Consider the following 19483-nt stretch of genomic DNA (forward strand, 5'->3'; position numbering starts at 1 on the left):
GAGTAATTTCTGAATTTGAAATTACTGCTTATATGCCTTGTATTGCCTATAATTTACAAGAATGGAGATATATTACCTCGGGATAAAGTTCATCAGTAATCTCATTTGAGTCACCAAACACCACCTAAGTGGTAAGTTGGGAGGCCTAGTGATATAAGCTTGGAGATGAGATGTTCCCGCCCTACCATTGGATCTAAGCAAATCTGTCGTCACCAAGATGAGGTTGGAGTCAGCCTGGTGTGCGAAGGGGGAGTCATGCGACCGGGTGATTCGGATCTGGGTTTGGATTGGTTGAGTTCTAAGAGGTCATGTTGTAAACTGGAAATAGATTTTACCGCTGGAGAGTGCTTTGCTGGTTCCCAAAGGATTCAGGCGTTTGAACAAGAAGGCTCTTACGTGGCAACTCAAACTCCGACAGCCCACAAGAAGGTTGCGGTTTTACATAGTGCCAACAAAGCTGAGCATTCTAATAACCATTGTCAGACTGCAAAGAATGTTGCATAAGTCTTCCATTTTGTTTATTAACTAGGGGCTCCTCAATACCTAGCTACCCGTTATCATCATCCATGCAGCATCATCTCATACAACGAGGGAACAACTAGATATATGATGCGATGGAAGCAGGTAGTGGGATGAATGGGAAAGCTTTTTCTGATCATGCAATCCTGAATTTTTTTATATACTACCAAAAAAATCGTCATAAAATGATGCCGCATTTTTTTCTGAAAATGATTTTTTCAATGGCATGAAAATATGTGGATTGCATGGATAGATAAGCTGCCTCGCTTGCAATGTATATTTCTTGCAGCCAAGCATCCTCTCTCTCTCTCTCTCTCTCCACATGAATACATGGTACATACATGAATCAAAAATATACTGAATGGAAATTATTTTTTGTTTCTGAAAAGGAAATAACAAATTGCCAAAGACAATTTAACCAAGGAAAAGCAAATATATAATTAAAGTTCCTCGTTTAAGCACGACAGGAAAAGGAAAGTTACACTACATTCGATCAAAAGCATAAGGAGTTCCCAAATGAGACACAGGCTTCCAGAAAATCCTCAGTATGAGTGGTTGAGTGCCCATACACGATCCAACTATGCTAACAATCCAAGAAAGCAGACCTAATGGAGTGGCATTATAGATCGCCATAGTATCTCAACTACAACAGATTTACCCAATTCTTCGAGTTGAACATTCTCCCACTTGCATTGATTTGGGTCGTGATAGACAATGAAATAGTGACTTTAATTCTGGAGATCCAATTGTCCCTCTCGAGCTGAAAATGACTAGTTACCAGTTCTCTTATTACATATATATCGAAGTCATGGATCAAAGTTCTTAATGAATGATCATAGATGCAGAATTCATAGACCACTAGAAGTACACCAGCACTTTGCATATCCACGATTCAGATGCACCTCCTGAAGGGCACACCAACTCGGTCCATGCCTGCACTGACCCAACCTCGACAAGAACCGACATCATTAGCTGACATCTAACAATAAAATTGGATTTTAAACTGAATACAGCTACTATATATTTTCATAAATACATCGAATTCCTTGGGAATCGCAAAATTGAGTTGGAACCAAAAGATCACAAAATAGTTTCCTGAGTATTTAAGTAATTGCACATGATGCATAAAAGAATCATAAAAAAAAGTTAAAAGGATTTCATGATAAGCATTCAAGAAACAGAAATATATTAAGATAGGAAAAAGCATTGAGCGCAACGCCACTTGGACAACACCCTGCAATAATATACTTCACGGATAGCAGTTTAGGTGACACACAATCTTGATCCCAACTGTCTGGGTAACAGAGCAAGTTGGTGATGAATTGATAGGTAGAAAACAGTAAATATAATTTGATGGCCTCTCATAGTTAATAAAAGTCAATCAAGAAACAGCAAAATACTTCCGTCGGTTTCAATTAATGCTAACTGGCTGACTATTGGCCAAGCAATGGCATGGATCTCATCTCCAATTTAGCTGTGCAAGAGATGGGGCAGGGGGGTGCAGGGCACAAGCAATTTACGAGCCAAAAATTTGAAACTCGTCAACAATCTTGATTTCAAATTATAGTTGACCATACCCTGAATCTCTGTTCATGCTGACTTCAGCACATATAATAACCTCATGATCATCAAGTATATGAAGGAATGAATTTTATTAAGACTGACAAGAAATTTGCCAACAAAAAACAAACAAAACAATAATGATATTGGATGCACAAGAAACTTGCTATCAAATGCCTAAGACATCAGAAACACACAAAAAAAAAACTGAATATCCAAAAACTAGGACCTACAAGGTCATTGCCGATTATAAGCAGTTAATACAAATGAGTCACTAATATTAACGGTCACTGAGCAAAATTAAGGACCAAAAGTACTTAAAGAGACTAAAACTGCAGCAACTGATTACAAAAATAGAACGTTCTAACAGTGTGTACCACATTGCATCCATATATTACAAAACTATTCTAAGATTCTACCAAACATCCTCTACTCGCTGGCATGCAAGACTTGCATTGTTGAGAGCATGCTTGGAGAACGCATTTCGCATATTAAGGTCAACCTGCAAACGTTAAAACCAACCTAGCAAGACGTTACTGAAATTATCAGGCATAAATATAGCATAATATATTATTCATTTTTTTCTGGTTTTCGCATGTTGATCACAATCACTCATCTAAACATTTCAGGCTAAGGCTGAGCACAAATGTCCTCCAAAATTGATAGATTAAGATCAATATTGATGCAAATCAACAATAGCAAGAGATTGTAGAAGGATTTTTAGAATTAAAATTAGTTAAGTTAGCTGGACCAAGCCGGTTGGTACCCCTCTCCTTATCAGGGAGGTCCTGGATTCAACTTTGGATGGTGGCATACCCACCATTATGTGCAGGAAAAAGAAGTTGCACCAAGTCAATATATTTTCAACGGAAGTAAGGAAAAAAGTCAATATATTGAATGAGGGAACTAATAACCCAACTGTATAATTCCATAGAATGGTCTTTCGTACTCAAGATTCTTATGGAGTCATTGGAGCATAATGTTGATTGCTAGCTTCAATCATGTGTGATATACCTGTAGTTCAGTCCAAACATGACGGACCTTGCATGGCCAATGCCATACACTGTACAAACCAATATTTAAACAGAATATAAGCTTTCTCATTGTAGATAAATAAATGTTCCACCATCAAGAACTGTCATCTTTTGAATGTTTAACTCCCCCAAAGAAATGGTCCCATATTCTACTATATCATGTCAGTTACAGAACATAGGAAGTTCTACAATTTACTCCAAATACTTGCACCTGTAAACTAGAAAAACTATTATATATCATGCAAAATGGTTCAGCATATACAATACCACAATATTGATTAGTCCCTGGAACTCACCTTGATAGCCATATAAAATCCAGATTGTTCCATCAAAAATACAGCAGATTGTCTAAAACGCTCAGGAAACATGAACACTGTTAGGAATCGACAAATTTTATGTTGCGCTGCTATCATGAACATTAGTATTGCAAGTAATTTTGTGAAAGAAATAGCTGCTAGGCTAATCTAGGATGTGGTGGATAGATCAGATACGGGAATGCTTGACAAATCTTAGCAGCAGCAACCATAAAGGAGACAGTAAGGAATTCACCTAAGAGAATTTTCTGATGTTTCAACATGTAAGCTGGAGATGTTCTTGGTGAGGGGTTCATATACATGGTCCAAAGGACAAAGGCAATCGGAAGAAGTGAGTTGAAGACTAGTTATTTTAGAGGATTTGGGCTTGGATACAATTTCATTCCCAACTATTATTCACAAGGCCAATCAGAATAAATGCAAAAAAGCATTTGTTAATGTGATCTGGATTGTGTTTACGTATTAACATTCTTATACCTAATCATCAGATAATAGTAATAAGCATCATGTACTCAGTTAAATAACGAAGATAAGTTTAAATGATTTAAGATGTTAGCCTCTCAGTTAAATTCTATAAATAGTCATATTTAAACATGTTTGAAATATGTCATTCCTCACAACAACCAGCATAACAAAATATGATGATGAAACTTTTCCAGATTAGGTATTGTACCACCAATTTGCAAAAAAAAAAAAAAATCCCATAACAGGTGGTAAGCTACAGGAATCATTAATTTAGTTGATTCATGAAGATTTCCAGTGATCTGTTCACAATGTTAATAGTAGTTTCGATCTATTTTAATGCCAAACCAACCCAATATCAACTGCTCCGCCTACTAAGGGATTTAGCACCACTAAAGGGCTGAAGAATTCCAAAGCATGTGTGTCCCAATTTGGGAGCTCACATCCAGCTATTCTATGATACCCAATTCCTCAATAAATGATATTTCTTACTTATCAGAATATTCACAATGATTCAGAGAGCATTCAAGGTGGTTTTTATTTTTTTGTTACAGAAAGTGACACCAAAATAAAGATTCTGATATGGAAAAGTTTTGCAGTTTATTCGAAAAACCATTTTTGATTTTTATATCTGTATCGGGCCACTGGAAAACCACAAATGGAATCTTGTGCTCCTCAACACTCCTTGTGAATGGGTTTGCCTCAACAGTTTTTCTGTTTGACTTCACTCCCTCTGAAAATGTAGATCAGCATTGATATGCAACATATATTGACAGGTTAAATCAAAATATATATTTAAGTGCGAAAGAAACACATCCAAATGATAACTGATTCAATCCAGTTGTCCTGATATAAGGCTTTGAATAGAAGTTGTATGGTTGTAGAAGGTATTATAATGAATCTCATGCCTAGTAGAATGGAGCATTATACATTACAAACAGCAAGTCCAAAAGAATCTTTGATGCAAGATAACAAAGAATGATTATACTCACATAAACGTGCGCATATAAGATGCCATTTTTGTTTTCTTTCAGACTGAGATGATTAACAGGGCTCAATTGCCCGCTTTCCCATTTTCTGCACATCCTCAGGTGAAAGTATCTTGATATACCAGACATTATTAACAAATGACCTGTGTTAAGGGCCAAATAAATTTGTTGTATCAGAGAATATATAAGCAAGCACCCCAGCTGCACAAATACAAAAGTCGCTATAAGCTACATTACATATATAAACATTAAAGTATTAAATATTGAAACTATTGACAATACAAAATTCTATAGCATCACGAGAGCTGGAGCCCAGTGTTTTGAAGGTAGTTCTTAGCATAAAAAATGCTTGGGCAGATCCAAGATCACCATAACCTAGTTCTCATAGAAAAGAGATTAATAGGTAGAAAACCTAACAGCCTAACAATTTAATCATCATATTCAAACTTTTCTCCCCTCTTTATCCTTTTGTTTTAATACAAGAATTATATTAGAAAACGCAGACCATTACTCTTCTTGATATTTATGTTCACTTAAAACTTCCTTGACTTATCATGCATATGTCCATTAAGAAAGGATCCTTTATAACCATGCTAATCTAGTTAAAACCAAACCTCGCTAAAATTTCCAAAGGATGATCTTGTTAAAAAGACTACCAAAATTTGGAAAAGAAAAAAAAGAAGACCATAGTTGTTCCTTATGGCATGCTGCACAAAGGAAGGATCCCACTAGGGTGCTTGGTCATATTGCGAGTTCAGATTCTTTGCCAAGGAGACTCTGTATCACTCAAACACCCTTGTTTCTCTTTCCTCAGAACTAATAACAATATTAGATCCCTTTTCAATAGTCCTTAAATGTTGGGACTCCAACAGAGTAGCCAATCTCTCCTTATGCTAATCCTTCTGGATGTATATTCAAAGAATTCTTTTTTAGATTTCCTTTTCTGAGTTGGGGTGCACAATGGTAGCCCACTTTCTCTTCTCTTTTATTCTCTCTCCCCTTCTGTTCACATGCTTGAGAGGAAGCATCTAAGGAGCCATATTAAAAAATGCAGTCCTCATAAGTGACTAAACACCTCTTCCCTTCTTCTCCTTTGCATTTTCAGACTCCTTTAAGGAGTTAAAGATATTAGGATGGGAAATTTCACAACTTAAAAATTTGTAAGCTTCTTCAATTCAACATTTGTTGTCAGCCTACTAATGATGGAGCCTCCAAACCAAGATATACTGTACCAGCTTGAACCAAACAATACAGGGCATACCATACCGTACCAGTTCGGTACCGGTACCCAGTACGGTTGGCGTACCGACAGTCGGTATGCCAAAAAATTTCTGTACCATACTATACTGACACTGTGCGAGTGTAGCACTGGTACGGGGTCCAGTGCCGAGACGGCAAACCTTGCTCCAAACCATAATAGTGATTGAAGTCCCGAAGCGAAGATCTTCCCAACTGAAGATTCTTAAAACAATGTAACTTCCAATAAGCAGTTGCATCATGATGGGATCTTTGATAGAATGTGCTTTTGCTTTTCCATCATGTCCATCCATTTGATGTACTTCCTTTAATGTGAGTTTGGATTCCATTTTGCTAAGGCCCGAATGAAATCATTTTGGTCTATGAGCAGCATAACCTCAAAGAGGCTTTCTTTGAAGCTAGCCTCCAAAACCACTTTCTATGAGCATCAACCCTTATCTCATGGCAATTCATTGGGTTTCAGCCCATAGACAACATTGAGGTTTAAAGTAGACATTGTTACTTTCTTGCAACATTGACCTGATTTCAGTTGAGAGGATGCTCAAAGACTACCTGGCTCCTAGATGATTATGTGACAGTACCCAACGAACACAGAGTACCTCCAGTTAAAATCTTATTATTAGTTCTTCTTTACCATCTTACCACATTTCTCTGAATTATCAAGATATTCTAAACTTCAGAAGTTCTTCCACAGATTTTATTGCAAAATAAGAAAAAGAAATATTTGTTGCCAGCTTCTATTACTTAATTGAAAATCAAGGCCTACAAAGCTCTTCCTTTATCTACATGTTCATCTTTTAATCCCCCACCTTTTCTTGAATTTCTCCCAGCTTTAGTCCATCTTCCTTGACAAAAAGTTAATCCAGAAGCCAAACATTTTAACCACTGATAGTGTCTTAAGTCGAAAAACTATCTACACTGCTAGTTTACTCCAATATGTTCGCATTTCTAGACATTCAGTTGCTGGACACTCAAGGATAGCAAGCAAGTTCACTAGGTAAGCACTATACTATGGTTACACTGAATTGCATAACCTACAAAACAAATTTTCTTCGAAGAAAGAACAATGAATAAAAGGAAAGAATAAGTCAACTGTCATAAAACTCAAATAGTAGACAGATTAGGAGCAACTGAAAGCATATTATAAAAGTTCAATCAAATATCTAAAAAAGTAACTTTCTAACTTAATATAGCTGTAACAGTTTTAAGTATTCTTACTCCCATGGGTCGTCTCCAAGGAGAAGCACATCGTTCTCCCTGTCGACAAATACAAGCTGCCAGCCTGATCTCAGAGGGTCTTCCAATTGACCCTTAATACCAAACATCAGACCCAGCTCTTCGCGTAGTTCACCATAGTTGTTGAACCGGGTGATGTCCAGTGATCTCCCTACTGATCCTGACTTGTATACCTGCATATATGTGGCCAACAATTTTAGCCTGAAAGATTTAGACTATAGTGCCATTGAGGATCTTTCTTGCTCCTCTTACCTTCACAAATGTTTTGGTCGTTGGATCAGACTCTCCTGCATTTTGCAGCACACCAGGTGACTCTTCCAGGCTACCATAAATAGAATTTTGAAGACTTGAGGAAGCATATGGCATTGTAGATATACTATCATCAATAGAGTTTGCACGTATACTAGGCACTGCATGAGAAAGGAGGGAGGAAGAATCTATATTAACACCAAACAGGGTGTGATTCTGCATATCTGTAGAACCATTTTCAGTTCCCACAGAACCATCCTTCCCAGGGAATGATGGAAGCAAAACTGCGTTGCCAAAAGTAGTGGACTGCGACATCGTAAATTTTGGTTCCCATGTTTGCTGATTCTGCTCACTCATCATTGATTGACCAAGTCTTGCAAAGTCCAAAACATTTGAACTTCCTTCTGGGTAAGCAGTGCCTAGCATACCCTGGACAGAGCTAGATGTCATGACTGTTGAGAAGTTCACACTTGAATCAGAAAATTCTAATTTTTCGCACAACTGAGATGGCAGAGGTGCCTGCTGTTGTTGCACATGAGTTCCAGGTATCTGATATGACTCTGGGTATGTTTGTGCATGTTGAACCTGCTTCTGGTTATTGATCGATTGCTGCAGTTGCTGATGTAGAACATTATGTGTCAGGTTACCTGAAATATTTTGTGACTGAGGACTGATTATCTGTTGTTCACATGCTTGCTGGATAATTTGCTGCTGCAATAATGGGCTGGTACTGCAGAACTGCTGAGGTAATTGATAAGGTTGCTGGAGGTGTAGAAATTGTTGCTTTAGATAATCGCTACCTCTTGTATCTGGCAAAGCTGGAGCAGCCATTGCTGGATACCGATCATGATCATGTCCCAGCAGTGTAGATTCCATTCTCTGTTGAACCCATGGGCCCACACCAGGTGACTGAAAGTTTAAAGATGGAAGGCCTCGATCACTGGCACCTCCTCTCAACCACATCAAAGCATTGCCCTCATCTTATTTGTAATAAGAAAGAGAGAGAGAGAGAGAGAGACAATATGAGAAAACCATGCTGAGTGGATTATTTATTTAAAAAATTAAAAGTTCTTTGTGCTAAATTAGTTGAATCATTTTCTAATGTGAACAGAGAAGATGTCAATATTGAACATGGAAGAACGGTAACAGTCCTGACAGCTTTAGCTGCCACTAACAGTCATGGAAGGACATGTACAGAAAATTGCCATCAACTAGAGGCATAACAAGTGTGTGACTTAGCTTGCTAGCTTTCTAATGTTCCATAAGGATACCAATAATGCCAACTGGCATTCATTTGTCTTTATTATCTTGGTGGAATTTTTGCCTAAAGTAACATTCCACTGATTTTACATCTTGCCAACAACTTCGCAAAGCCCTTACCACATGAAAGTCTCTGAACCCCTGAACAATTTCTTTATGCATGATTCAACAGGACTTTGAAGGAAAGTTTGTGTTTGCACATTTATGCCATCGTATCGTTACTGTTGTATATTGAGGGTAGAAACCATTTTCTTTTTTTCTGGTACTTCTAAATCCTACCACATGGTAACTGCATCCAGTATTGTATCATCTTAATATACTAGCCTATTTTTCCACTGGTGGAGATGCACAACATGCAATTTTTCCATCTCTCTATTTAAAATTGTTTGAAAATCTTTCTCGATATATATAGCTTACAAAATAAATAATGCTACTAATTAAACTACTAGGTTCTAGTTACTCAAGTAAATTAGGTAACACGTGGCAAAAGAAACTATCTAATGAATGCAAATTGAAGGTTAAATCAATTGAACGAACAGAACAAAGCATCAAAAAATGAGATCATATTACCATGAAAAGAGGGAACTCCAGGATACCAAGGGCGTTTAAGCCTGAGCGGAAACAGAGATGGATACATGGGAAAGGTTGTTAAAGGTTCAATTTCCCATAATGAAACTCTAGGTGATCTCTCACCTGCCGTCGATTCATCCCAACCAACCTGTGGTTATTACAATGACAAATAAATACAATAATTAAGAATTAGTTAAATTTCCAGATTTGGATTAAGAAAAGCAAAAAAACACATAAAATAAAGTGCTGAAACAAATATACACATGTTGAAGATTTTGAATGTAAATGAGCAGTAAAGGAACTAGCTGAATTTGCATAATACTGAGTAATAACAACATCAAAAGGAAGTTATAGTAGAATCATTCTTTTCATGGACTTTACAACATAAAATATTAGAAATGCATTGAGTAAAATAACATCAATGGAAGTGACAGAACTGTTAATTTAACTTCTAAACATGTACCAAAGTAACTATGAATAAGATCTTGAAACTGATTAGATGCGTAACAGGAAATACTTCCTCGTTCATGATATTTGATGTAGATAACTAGTGAAGCTTAGATAATATTAGAGGAAGCTATAAATGGGAAAGCTGGGCGAACAAGGATCTATAAATCTGACCACAAATAGCTGGGACAATGCTTAATAGCTATGATTATGGTTTTACCTACTCAGCTCTAATAGTTATGTGAAAGAAGGATACAATGCCATAACATATGACTTTTTGCATATTTCTTTTCTGTAAATGTGTCTTTGAACAGTTGCTCAATGAAACATGTACAAGTGCATTATATTTGTTTTATCACACCAATCATGATGAACATTAAATTCAACATAATGAACAAAAGAGAAAAAGGAATTGAACCGAACAAAAAGATGTTGATGATAGCTACTATCAGGAGCAATATAAAAAATTGCAATATTACTATAATAGGCATGATAACTAACAGTACAACAGAGAATATAAAGTTATATACTATCTCATGGTCATAGACACATGTACAATAACTGGAAACAAGAATTCTTATTATTTATTACAGTTAATACAAAGCCTTCGCCATCAGATATATCACTTTGTTCAAATCGATGCCTAGATTCTTCAACATAACTAGCATATCATAATAATCTCAAGGGCATACTTTAATCAATGTGACATATACAAATCAATGAAACTCCAATAGAATTCTTTACCTTGACTGATCTCCAGTGAGAATTTGGCCAACGTACAGGATCCAAATCACTTATTTCTGTTATTGTTCCCATGTTCCTAGATTCATTGCATTCACATCAGAACTTCTTTGAAATCAATCAGCAAATTTAAGGGAAAAAAGAACAAGCTAAACCCACAAAAACTAGAGGTTTAATCAGAAATTAAATGAGTACAAAAAAGGTGACTGCATAGCAATTAGTATGTGCGGTACATTGCAGATATGCATACTCTAAAAGTAATTGTACAAAGGAAAGAACTTGTCAAAAACAATTATGGCAAAACACTGCTACCTTACCTACGGACGCTCGACTCCTCAGTCTCAAACAGCATACGAAAACGCATCCCAACCGATATACGAGTGTGAAACACAGCCTTAACATATTTTGAAAGTGGTATCACAAACTCAGATGGACTTGCCCTACAAAAATTGCACAAGTATAACACTGTTCACTAGAACAGAAGTATGACCATGGAAAGAATATTCAGAGTATTTGGCTACCTTGGGTTATAAAAGATGGTGAACCGACTATTCGTAGCAGCAGCATGAGCTGCTGCGGCGAGCAGTCCTATATGCATGCTATCACTTGAGAGAACAGATGAAGGCATTACAGTTTGTGGTCGACTAGCTCGTCTGATACCCAACAAAAGCTGATTCTTTTCATTCCTGATGTGGAAAATACGGTGAAATTAACTCTCCAGTACCACACAGTAAGTAGAACAAGAAGATCTAAAGATTAAAGCCAACCATATAAAAAGAACTGAGTCTCCAGCAACAAGTCTCTTGGCACTGACAAACACACTCCAGCCCGTAGTAAGAAGATGCCTTTTGGGTTGGCCTGCAATAAGAGAAATGTAGCAATGCACTAATGCACAGAATGATAATTTTGGATGTACTGAATGGACATATTCTGATGATGCAAATCAATGTTTCTTGATTCATGACCCAAAACAGAAAATATAGTTTCTACTTCATCTTCATTATACTACAAAATCAACACAGGGGAATAATAGACAAATAAGTACCACACTCCACAATCATACTAGCAACAAGGCAGTACAAGATACTGGTCGTGGGTTAAGTGAGTTAATATAAGTTTCTAGTATGTTATACATTAAAATTATGGCAATGCACACCCAGCAGAACAGCAGAATTCTTTAGGATATGACACACATCTAACATGCATAAAAGCTGATAATTCACTGGCAAGATATCCATAAAAAGTTTATATGATATTCAGCAGTAAATACAAGTGCTGATATTTCACCACTCACGAGCTGAACCAAAGAATTGACTGATTGTTTGTTTAAATGCTCCGCCTTAATTATTCTCTTTGAAGACAGAAATCTCAACATAAGTAAAACAGAATAAAATAAACAGCAATCAAATGGCCCAAGGACTCAAACTTTGGCAAAAATTTATCCAGATCAACAAATTATTACTTGGAAGAATGTGATAGAATCAAGTGAAAAGAAAAGGAGCAATGCCTGTGGGACATCCTATTTCATGTAATCCACCACTCCACATGTTTAATGCATTCATTTGAATTCTCCTAATTAAAGGCAACAAAAATATCCATATACATATACTCCTGGAGCACTCTTTGAAAACCACTGAAAACACCGTTTATGAACACAAACCATGTCTGTAAAAAAGGTTTCAAAAATGCCATTGTAACTTGAACCTGCATGTATCTCAATTACTATTTGCTCGGTTTGACTTAGGATTTTTCATAGGAAAAAAATCAAAATATAATATGGTCATGATGACAGTCACAGAAATTGTAGGGTAATACGCACTAAAACTTGACAAAAAGTCGAATCTAACTGAAATTTAATGATCATGCTCTTCTGCCATCTTTTGGCAAATTTTCATTATGTGCCTATGTTTTTCCATATGAGATAGTGAATAGCTTTCCCTTATGCTGTCAGCTTGCTGGGCTTCAATGATCTCTGTTATTCCTGTGTTGGAGAATCTAGGGCTTGATGATGCCTAAACACAAGCACCACTAGATCATTTGCATCTTCTATTACAGAGTATAGGTGCATGATCTGCCCAATCTTCAAATCCTGTTTCCCCTTTTCTCTTCTACTGATCAAGTAGAGTTGCACCGTCGTAGTCAATGTATGCTTTACATCCTCAGCGCCCTCTTTCTAAGGATCTTTATAATCTTGAAACAAAATAATCGACTTTCCAAAGGAAGGTGGCTGTCAACAAGCTCGAGTAGTCCACAGGAGAACATCTTTGATTTCATCTTCGGAAAATAATAAGGGCAAAAGGCTTCACCTTTTGAACCGTGGAGTGAACATCTAGAGCCCTTTGGTTTGCAGATAGTGAAGCTTGAGATATCTACTCTATTCTCGAGAAGAATTTGTTATTCATATTTGGATTCCCTGAGACAGAATAGGTCTAAATCGAACAAGTGGGTGAGAAACAGATCTCCCCCACTCTCCAGAATACACAATTCCATCCCTCTTGTAGAACACTTTAATTTGAGAATTCAGAAATGATGTTTGCTGGGTTAGGGGCTATCTGACCATCATTCCCAACTCAACACAGCCTTACCTATAGATTTCTCACAATTTGTATAGTGAGCTCAGTTGATCTTTAGTTGTTGATACTGATAGATGACAAGAACTACATTGATCCATTTACCCTTTTTAGCTTCAACTCTGTTATAATGGACTTAAATCCATGGAGACATGTATTTGGAGATACTATGTATTGGGGCATTCTTTTATGATCCATGGACTATGTCTTAGCTTCGCATCCGCTGCAATTTAAAATTCCATTTCACTATGAAAGTACTAATGCTTGCAAATATGTGAAAATCACACAGCAAAGATAATGAAGGCAAGATGAAGAAAAGGGGGTAGAAAGATATATAGAAAGAAAACAATCAATGGATCAAAATCTCTAACATCCAGTAGGACCCCTTTTATTGGCACCCATTGTATATATAGATTGTCGATAAAATAAAATCTTTAAGGAATTTCTACCAAAACCATGTAGCTACTTAATTGGAACCCTGTTACAGCAGAAACCCTACAATCTAATATACCTAACAAGAATGCAAGTGATAGTCAGGAAAATTCAATCCCTTAATTATCCTGAAATATTCACCACTTATATACCACATATCAACGGAATTGGACGAAGGCCTTTATGTAGCAGTCCAAGTCTCCATGAGTTTTTTCAACAAGTATAAATTGTTATAAACCCAATGCTTAAGTATCAACACATGCTTCATTAGAGTCATCTCTTCATTCTACATTTTATGTGATTCTGACCACATCAAGATCTAATTGTACATGCCCTACAAAAAGATTTTCTATTGCGGACTGCTAATTAGATAACCTTTAGCTTACCTCGGAAAATATGCCTGAACTTCCATTCAACATCATGCAGATCCCTAGCGATAAGCTCCTGAGCCGGTGGCTGCTGTGAAAAATCCTACAGACAAACAAACAGCATTATCCCATTAGTTCTATTTTATGCCGTTGCAAATAGAACACCATCAGAAAATCATAGCATCATCATAGTTATCACACCAGAGGAGGAAAAACTTTCTCAGCTGATCGACGAGGAACAGAAAACCCTCCATGAGTACTGGTATCGCTTGCAGTCAAAATCTTGCAGAAATAGTTTGTTGGCTGCTTGCTTATAATACCCATCTCAGCAGGAAGGTAAGCATCATTCAGTTCTTGCTGCAAAAGTAACAATCTTCATCAAGAAATGAACCCTAGGAATGAAAACTATCGAACTTGGAAATCAGGTTTACCGGGTTTAAAGGCTGCAAGGTCATCTGAGCATAGACCTCATCTGTTTCGACATCTGCCTGAAATTTCACCACCAATCAGCACTCTCTAACCTACACTTCCCAGACAGAATAAAGATAACCCCAAGAACTCACATGCATTGTAACATCATGAAGTTGGCAAATCAGTTGTGGAGGCAAGTTTGGATAATTAGGGATTTGGCCCTCGACCTCCTTGTTTGTCGACGCAGCGACCTTAATTCCAGAACCAAGATTCCAATAAAAACATCAAAAAAACAAGAAACTCCTTCTAAGTTTAGAAAAATCTTTTCTTTAAGCTCAAATAAATTTCACCTGCTCGCTGTGACCCTGTGGGAAGTAGACAACTCGAGTGCCGACCGTCGGTAGGCAAACAAGCGGGCCGGCGCAGGCATGCCAGAGCTCCGAGTTCAAGCATCTCTTCTCTCCTCCTACCAGAAAGTACAAACCAACTAATTAGTTTCCTCAGAATAAGAAGCAAAAAGCAACATAAAAAAGATACCTTCTTGCGCCTGCTGCCCCAGGCCGGCGGTGGAGAGCTTCATCTCTAAACCCTAACCCTCACAACCGCTCCCAGGAAGAACTCAAGCTCACTTCTTGGAATCCAACCCGCTTCTGTAACTCCATCTCCTTCCCCAATTCAAAGATAGCTCCAACCTTTACACTAGTTTCTCAAGAAATCAGCGGTTTTGAAGCACTCCCCCTTCTCAAAACACCGGCATTCTAGAGAAAATCCAAGAAACAGAGCTCATCAGCTGCAAGACTTAAGCTGCAACCAAACTAGGGTTTTTGAAGGGCAATCGAAACCCCAAACGCTAAACCCGAACTCAGGCTAGAAAACTGGGAGGGAATTCTCAAGAGAAATAGACGCTATCCAAGCTCCGAGAAGCTCTCGGTGATGGAGATCGCCATGGGAGGTTGCTTCCGAGCTCTCTCTTTCTCTCTGTACGATATGTGAATGATTGCGGGTGGGGGTGAGAGAGAGGTGGGGGAGAGAGATCTCCGCCAAATTAGGTTTTAACTTTTTCTCTCTCAAGATCTTTATTTTTATTAAAGAATTTTGAGTTTTAGGACGTTAGTCACAGAGGATTTCAAGCAAACTATGAGGCTAATCTGGCTTCTTTGATGGCTTAAGTACACTACGGTCGGCAACTGACAACATCAACTACGGTCTCTTTGGGTAAGACCCGGCGTTGACAAGTTGTGAACTTCAATAAATGAGACACAAGCATATGGTCCGAAGTCTAGCTGCATTAAGATTTCAAGAACTAGGGAGGTAGGTATATGGGTGTGCCTTTCCCACCTTGGTTTCCATTGGATTAATATGGATCCAACCATGCAGAGACTACATGATTGATCATGTAAATTTTGGGTAAAGCCTCATTGCATAGAGGAAGGGTTAGGAGTGAGGTAAATGGGGGCCATTCCCTGCTATAGCCAGCCACCTTCCAAACAAAGGAAATCTATTAAGATAATCTTAGAGGCTTTCCATGATCCATGAGTCACATCAAGGAGGGCTACGAGCTTTTAACTCGACTAGTGCTATGCTCTATTTCACATGGCAAAGGAATCTCGAAACTCAGAATGTTAGCTCAAAATAATGCATCCTATCTAACATAAGATACTTAAGCTGGTCTCTCATCGTCGTCTGAAACCCTAAACTTCATATGGTACTTTATGTCATATGTGGAAGTCATTAGCATGATAGATCTATGTTTGTTGCCAACTAAATTTGCGCAAATCAAATTCCAAACCACAAGCAAAAAAGGTTACCTAACGCAACTTATGGCATCGACGCCACCTAATTTTGTTTAAACACTACAACGTAAGAGAAGGGTAGCAAACCATGTGAAACAAGCAAAACAAATCAACTACTTCCTCTTGCACGAGCCCGATATTTTTAGTGTTCAAGGCTTTCATGAGTTCACGAGTCACATCAAACATGCTATGAGGCTAACATTTCCGTAATGACATGGTCTATTCGCATGGCAAGGGAACTCGCTAGCTTCATAGGTTAGCCGAGAATTAACATGTTGACTTAAAATGATGCTTTTATCTAACAAAAAGTAGCTATGCCACTCCCCCTCTTTAGGGCAATGATGTGATGGCCAACAACTAGCTAGGCGCTAACCACATGGTGTTTCATTCATTCCACCAATGGAATGCAGTAAGAGCGATTAGTTTTGGTACCAGTCCTAATTGCATGGATGCCTTTAAGCGCGCCCCAATGCTTCTACAGCAAGCCCATATTTCAATATAAAAGTCTCCCTTAGATATCACCATTCCTGCTGATCATGGGTGTTCAATTCTCTCATTCTACTATAAGTGATTTAATCACACACTGCATCGGGATTGCTTGCGTATGGTATGCACATAATTACGTGATTTTGCTTACGCAGGGTGCTTGTGGCTGTCCTGCACCAAAGTTTTTGATGCAGAATTATTCCCTTTGGCTACTCGAAGTTTGGCCTTCGTGGTTTCTTACGCAGCATAGAGAGAAAGGGCTTCATAGTTGGATGCATTTGGAAAGACAAGTTCATATAAGTAATAATAAGATAGCCCTCTACAACTCGAAGCAAGATCCCTGCTTGTTCCACTATTTTGCTTTTTTTTTTTTTTTTTTAAGGCAATTCATATAGCTCTAACGTGAGTACATCCTGCCAAGTCAGAAGAAAGTAAAAAGTACACTAGAGACGGTAAATCTACCGTGGACGTCCAAAGGATCTTCTCGGAATGTCGCGCAACAAAGGAGGCGACCCAGTCTGCTGCCCGGTTCGCCTCCCGAAATACATGTGCCGCCTGGAACTCATCCAACTCCATAGCCAGCCTACGAGTCTCACGGATAAGAGGGTGACCATCTCCATGTCTGTCCGCACCCAGGATCCAATCGATCACCACCGATAAGTCCCCCTCAAGGTACACCCACTCGGCATGAAGAGCCCGCCTCACGTAGGATATACCCTCCCAAGCGGCTCGCAGCTCTGCCCCAACTGCAGTAAGTCCTGTCGTACGGTGTCTTCCGGCTGCAACCAGCCTGCCAAAGTGGTCTCTGATCACAAATCCTACACCTCCGGATACCCCATCCATCAACATGCTACCGTCAAAGTTTATCTTGAGATGGCCAAGGGGTGGGGGCACCCAAGAAACAAGGGCGAACCTGGGTGCTGTAGTAGTGGAGAGAGTACCCCAGATATCCCTGACCATTCTAGGAGAAAACATAGCAGCACATGAAATAACCTCCCTGGCCAGAAGCACAGCTCTATCCACCAGCCCTGAAACAAGCCCGCGTACCTGTCTAACCAAATATGGTAAGCCAGGTATGCTTTAAGTATCCCTGCCCTAGCAAATCTAGAACTCCGCAAAGAAACTCTCAGCAGATGTAACAGGTCCTGTGGCGACTCCACCGAATGGGGAAGAGGGGCCGGTGATGTCCTCTATATCTTCCTGGCCCTGGGGCACTGCAAAAGAACATAGCCAATAGTCTCCTCGCAGTCCATGCATACCTCACAACACTGAGAGATCCGCACACCTCGTCGGCTTAGCACACTCCTAGAAGGTAGGCAGCCTCAGGCTACCTTCCAAATGAAGAGCGCCACCTGCGGGTGAATCCGCATCCTCCAAATCCAACATCCCTCGATCTGCCGGGTCGGCGCCCTACTAAACAGAGTCTGAAGATCCCTCGCACGCACTTGAGACCGTCCCGACGGCACCCATACTAAGTTGTCGGACTCCTCCCGGGCAGGAACTAGAAGAGCCATGACCATCTCAACCAGCTGCTTCCTAAACACCTCCTGAATCAACTCCTCCCTCTTGCATCCCTCATCAGAGTCCATCAGATCGCTAACCCAGCAGCTAGCTAATCGCACCGAGTTCACCATGGTCGGCAGGCGGCTAAACGACTATGAGGGCACTCAGCAATCCTCCAGCACATCAATGGACCGGCCATCACCAATAACCCATCTGATCTCCGGAAGGACCAACATGGCTCTAGCACACATCTCCCTTCACACCATTGAATGATGACGGGCCGCTCTCGCTCCAAGCAGCAGAATACCATACTTGGCCCTCATCAACGAAGACCTCATACTGTCGGGCTCCATCACAAACCTAGCAACATGGTCTTTGCTCCATGGCGAACCCCACCCGTCCAGCTCATATTTGCTCCATGAACTGATCTCAGACCCACCATAAGGTACTTCAAAAACCATCATCTGCTACGATTTTCCAAAAGCAAGCACACTGCACTGCTCCATAAACTGCTGCCACATCTACTTTCCAATTTTCCTTGTTCCAAAAAAGATCCACCTAGAAAAGTTCACAGGCCAAGCACAAGTTCAGCTCAGGTTTTATTGCTTGTCAACTACTTGAGCTCACAACCTCTAATCCAAGCATGAAGTGCTAACTCTGATAGTCGAGGATTACTGGTTTGGATTGAGCCTAGTTTGACACTGCTCTGGTATTCGAAATCACCTCCGCCCTCATCCACAAGTTGGCCCACTTGATGCACTAAAAGTTTGATATCGATTGTGCCGGTGCCCATCGCGACGACAGCCGTGCGACCATGGCAGTCCTCTTTGGCCCACCTGGAAGAGACCACTGAGGCAATGGAGATGATTTAGTCGGGGCCGGGCATGGGTGACGTTGTTACAGTGCTAACAGTGAGTACAGAGGGCATCATGTGAATGAGAGAGAAAGACATGCCATCATGCCCTCGGGTCAAAGAAAGCAACCAGGACTCAATCATATGGTCCTTAGAATATTGGCTCACATGATCTCACTTACCACTCCCATATCTTGTTTAAAGCCGTGCTCATGGTCCCCCAATCCAAGTTCGATACCTCCCTCTCTCTGTCTCTCTATCACCCCCTCACTAAATCATTTCACCATGATTCCCACCTGCTTCTCATGGCTTTAACTTAAAGCTTGGGCCCCTTTTCAAGTTTGATGTTATGTGGATGGGCCCCCACCAAAAGTGTGTGGTAAGGGGAGATGGGTGTGGGGAGAGACTCAAGCTCGGAGGACTTGTGGG

At 39.4% G+C, this 19483-nt stretch overlaps 1 protein-coding gene across 7 annotated transcripts; it reads right to left on the bottom strand.

Annotated features, from left to right (window-relative positions):
* Nucleotides 1-932: 932 nt before the first annotated feature.
* On the bottom strand, nucleotides 933-15558 carry LOC103717500 (auxin response factor 12-like). 7 transcript variants are annotated; one of them, XR_016398753.1, is made up of 15 exons: nucleotides 14957-15558; nucleotides 14770-14885; nucleotides 14572-14670; nucleotides 14440-14496; nucleotides 14210-14365; nucleotides 14027-14111; nucleotides 11406-11496; nucleotides 11160-11324; nucleotides 10956-11078; nucleotides 10642-10717; nucleotides 9451-9598; nucleotides 7624-8600; nucleotides 7354-7544; nucleotides 4882-5021; nucleotides 933-1452 (listed from the first exon to the last, which is right to left on the bottom strand). XR_016398753.1 is itself a non-coding variant. In XM_089927890.1 (13 exons), the coding sequence occupies exons 1-13, from the start codon at nucleotides 14997-14999 to the stop codon at nucleotides 7350-7352; spliced, it is 2331 nt and encodes a 776-aa protein (XP_089784016.1). In that variant the 5' UTR covers nucleotides 15000-15558. The 7 variants fall into 7 exon arrangements, 1 of the variants encoding a protein (XP_089784016.1); XR_016398751.1 differs by having other exon boundaries at nucleotides 933-1457; XR_016398752.1 differs by lacking the exon at nucleotides 933-1452 and adding an exon at nucleotides 2292-2581.
* Between the last annotated feature and the right edge of the window lie 3925 nt (nucleotides 15559-19483).

This window comes from Phoenix dactylifera, chromosome 16 (genome assembly GCF_051530095.1).
Source record: "Phoenix dactylifera cultivar Ajwa chromosome 16, Ajwa_hap1_PhDact_Kaust_v1.1, whole genome shotgun sequence".
NCBI lineage: Eukaryota > Viridiplantae > Streptophyta > Magnoliopsida > Arecales > Arecaceae > Phoenix > Phoenix dactylifera.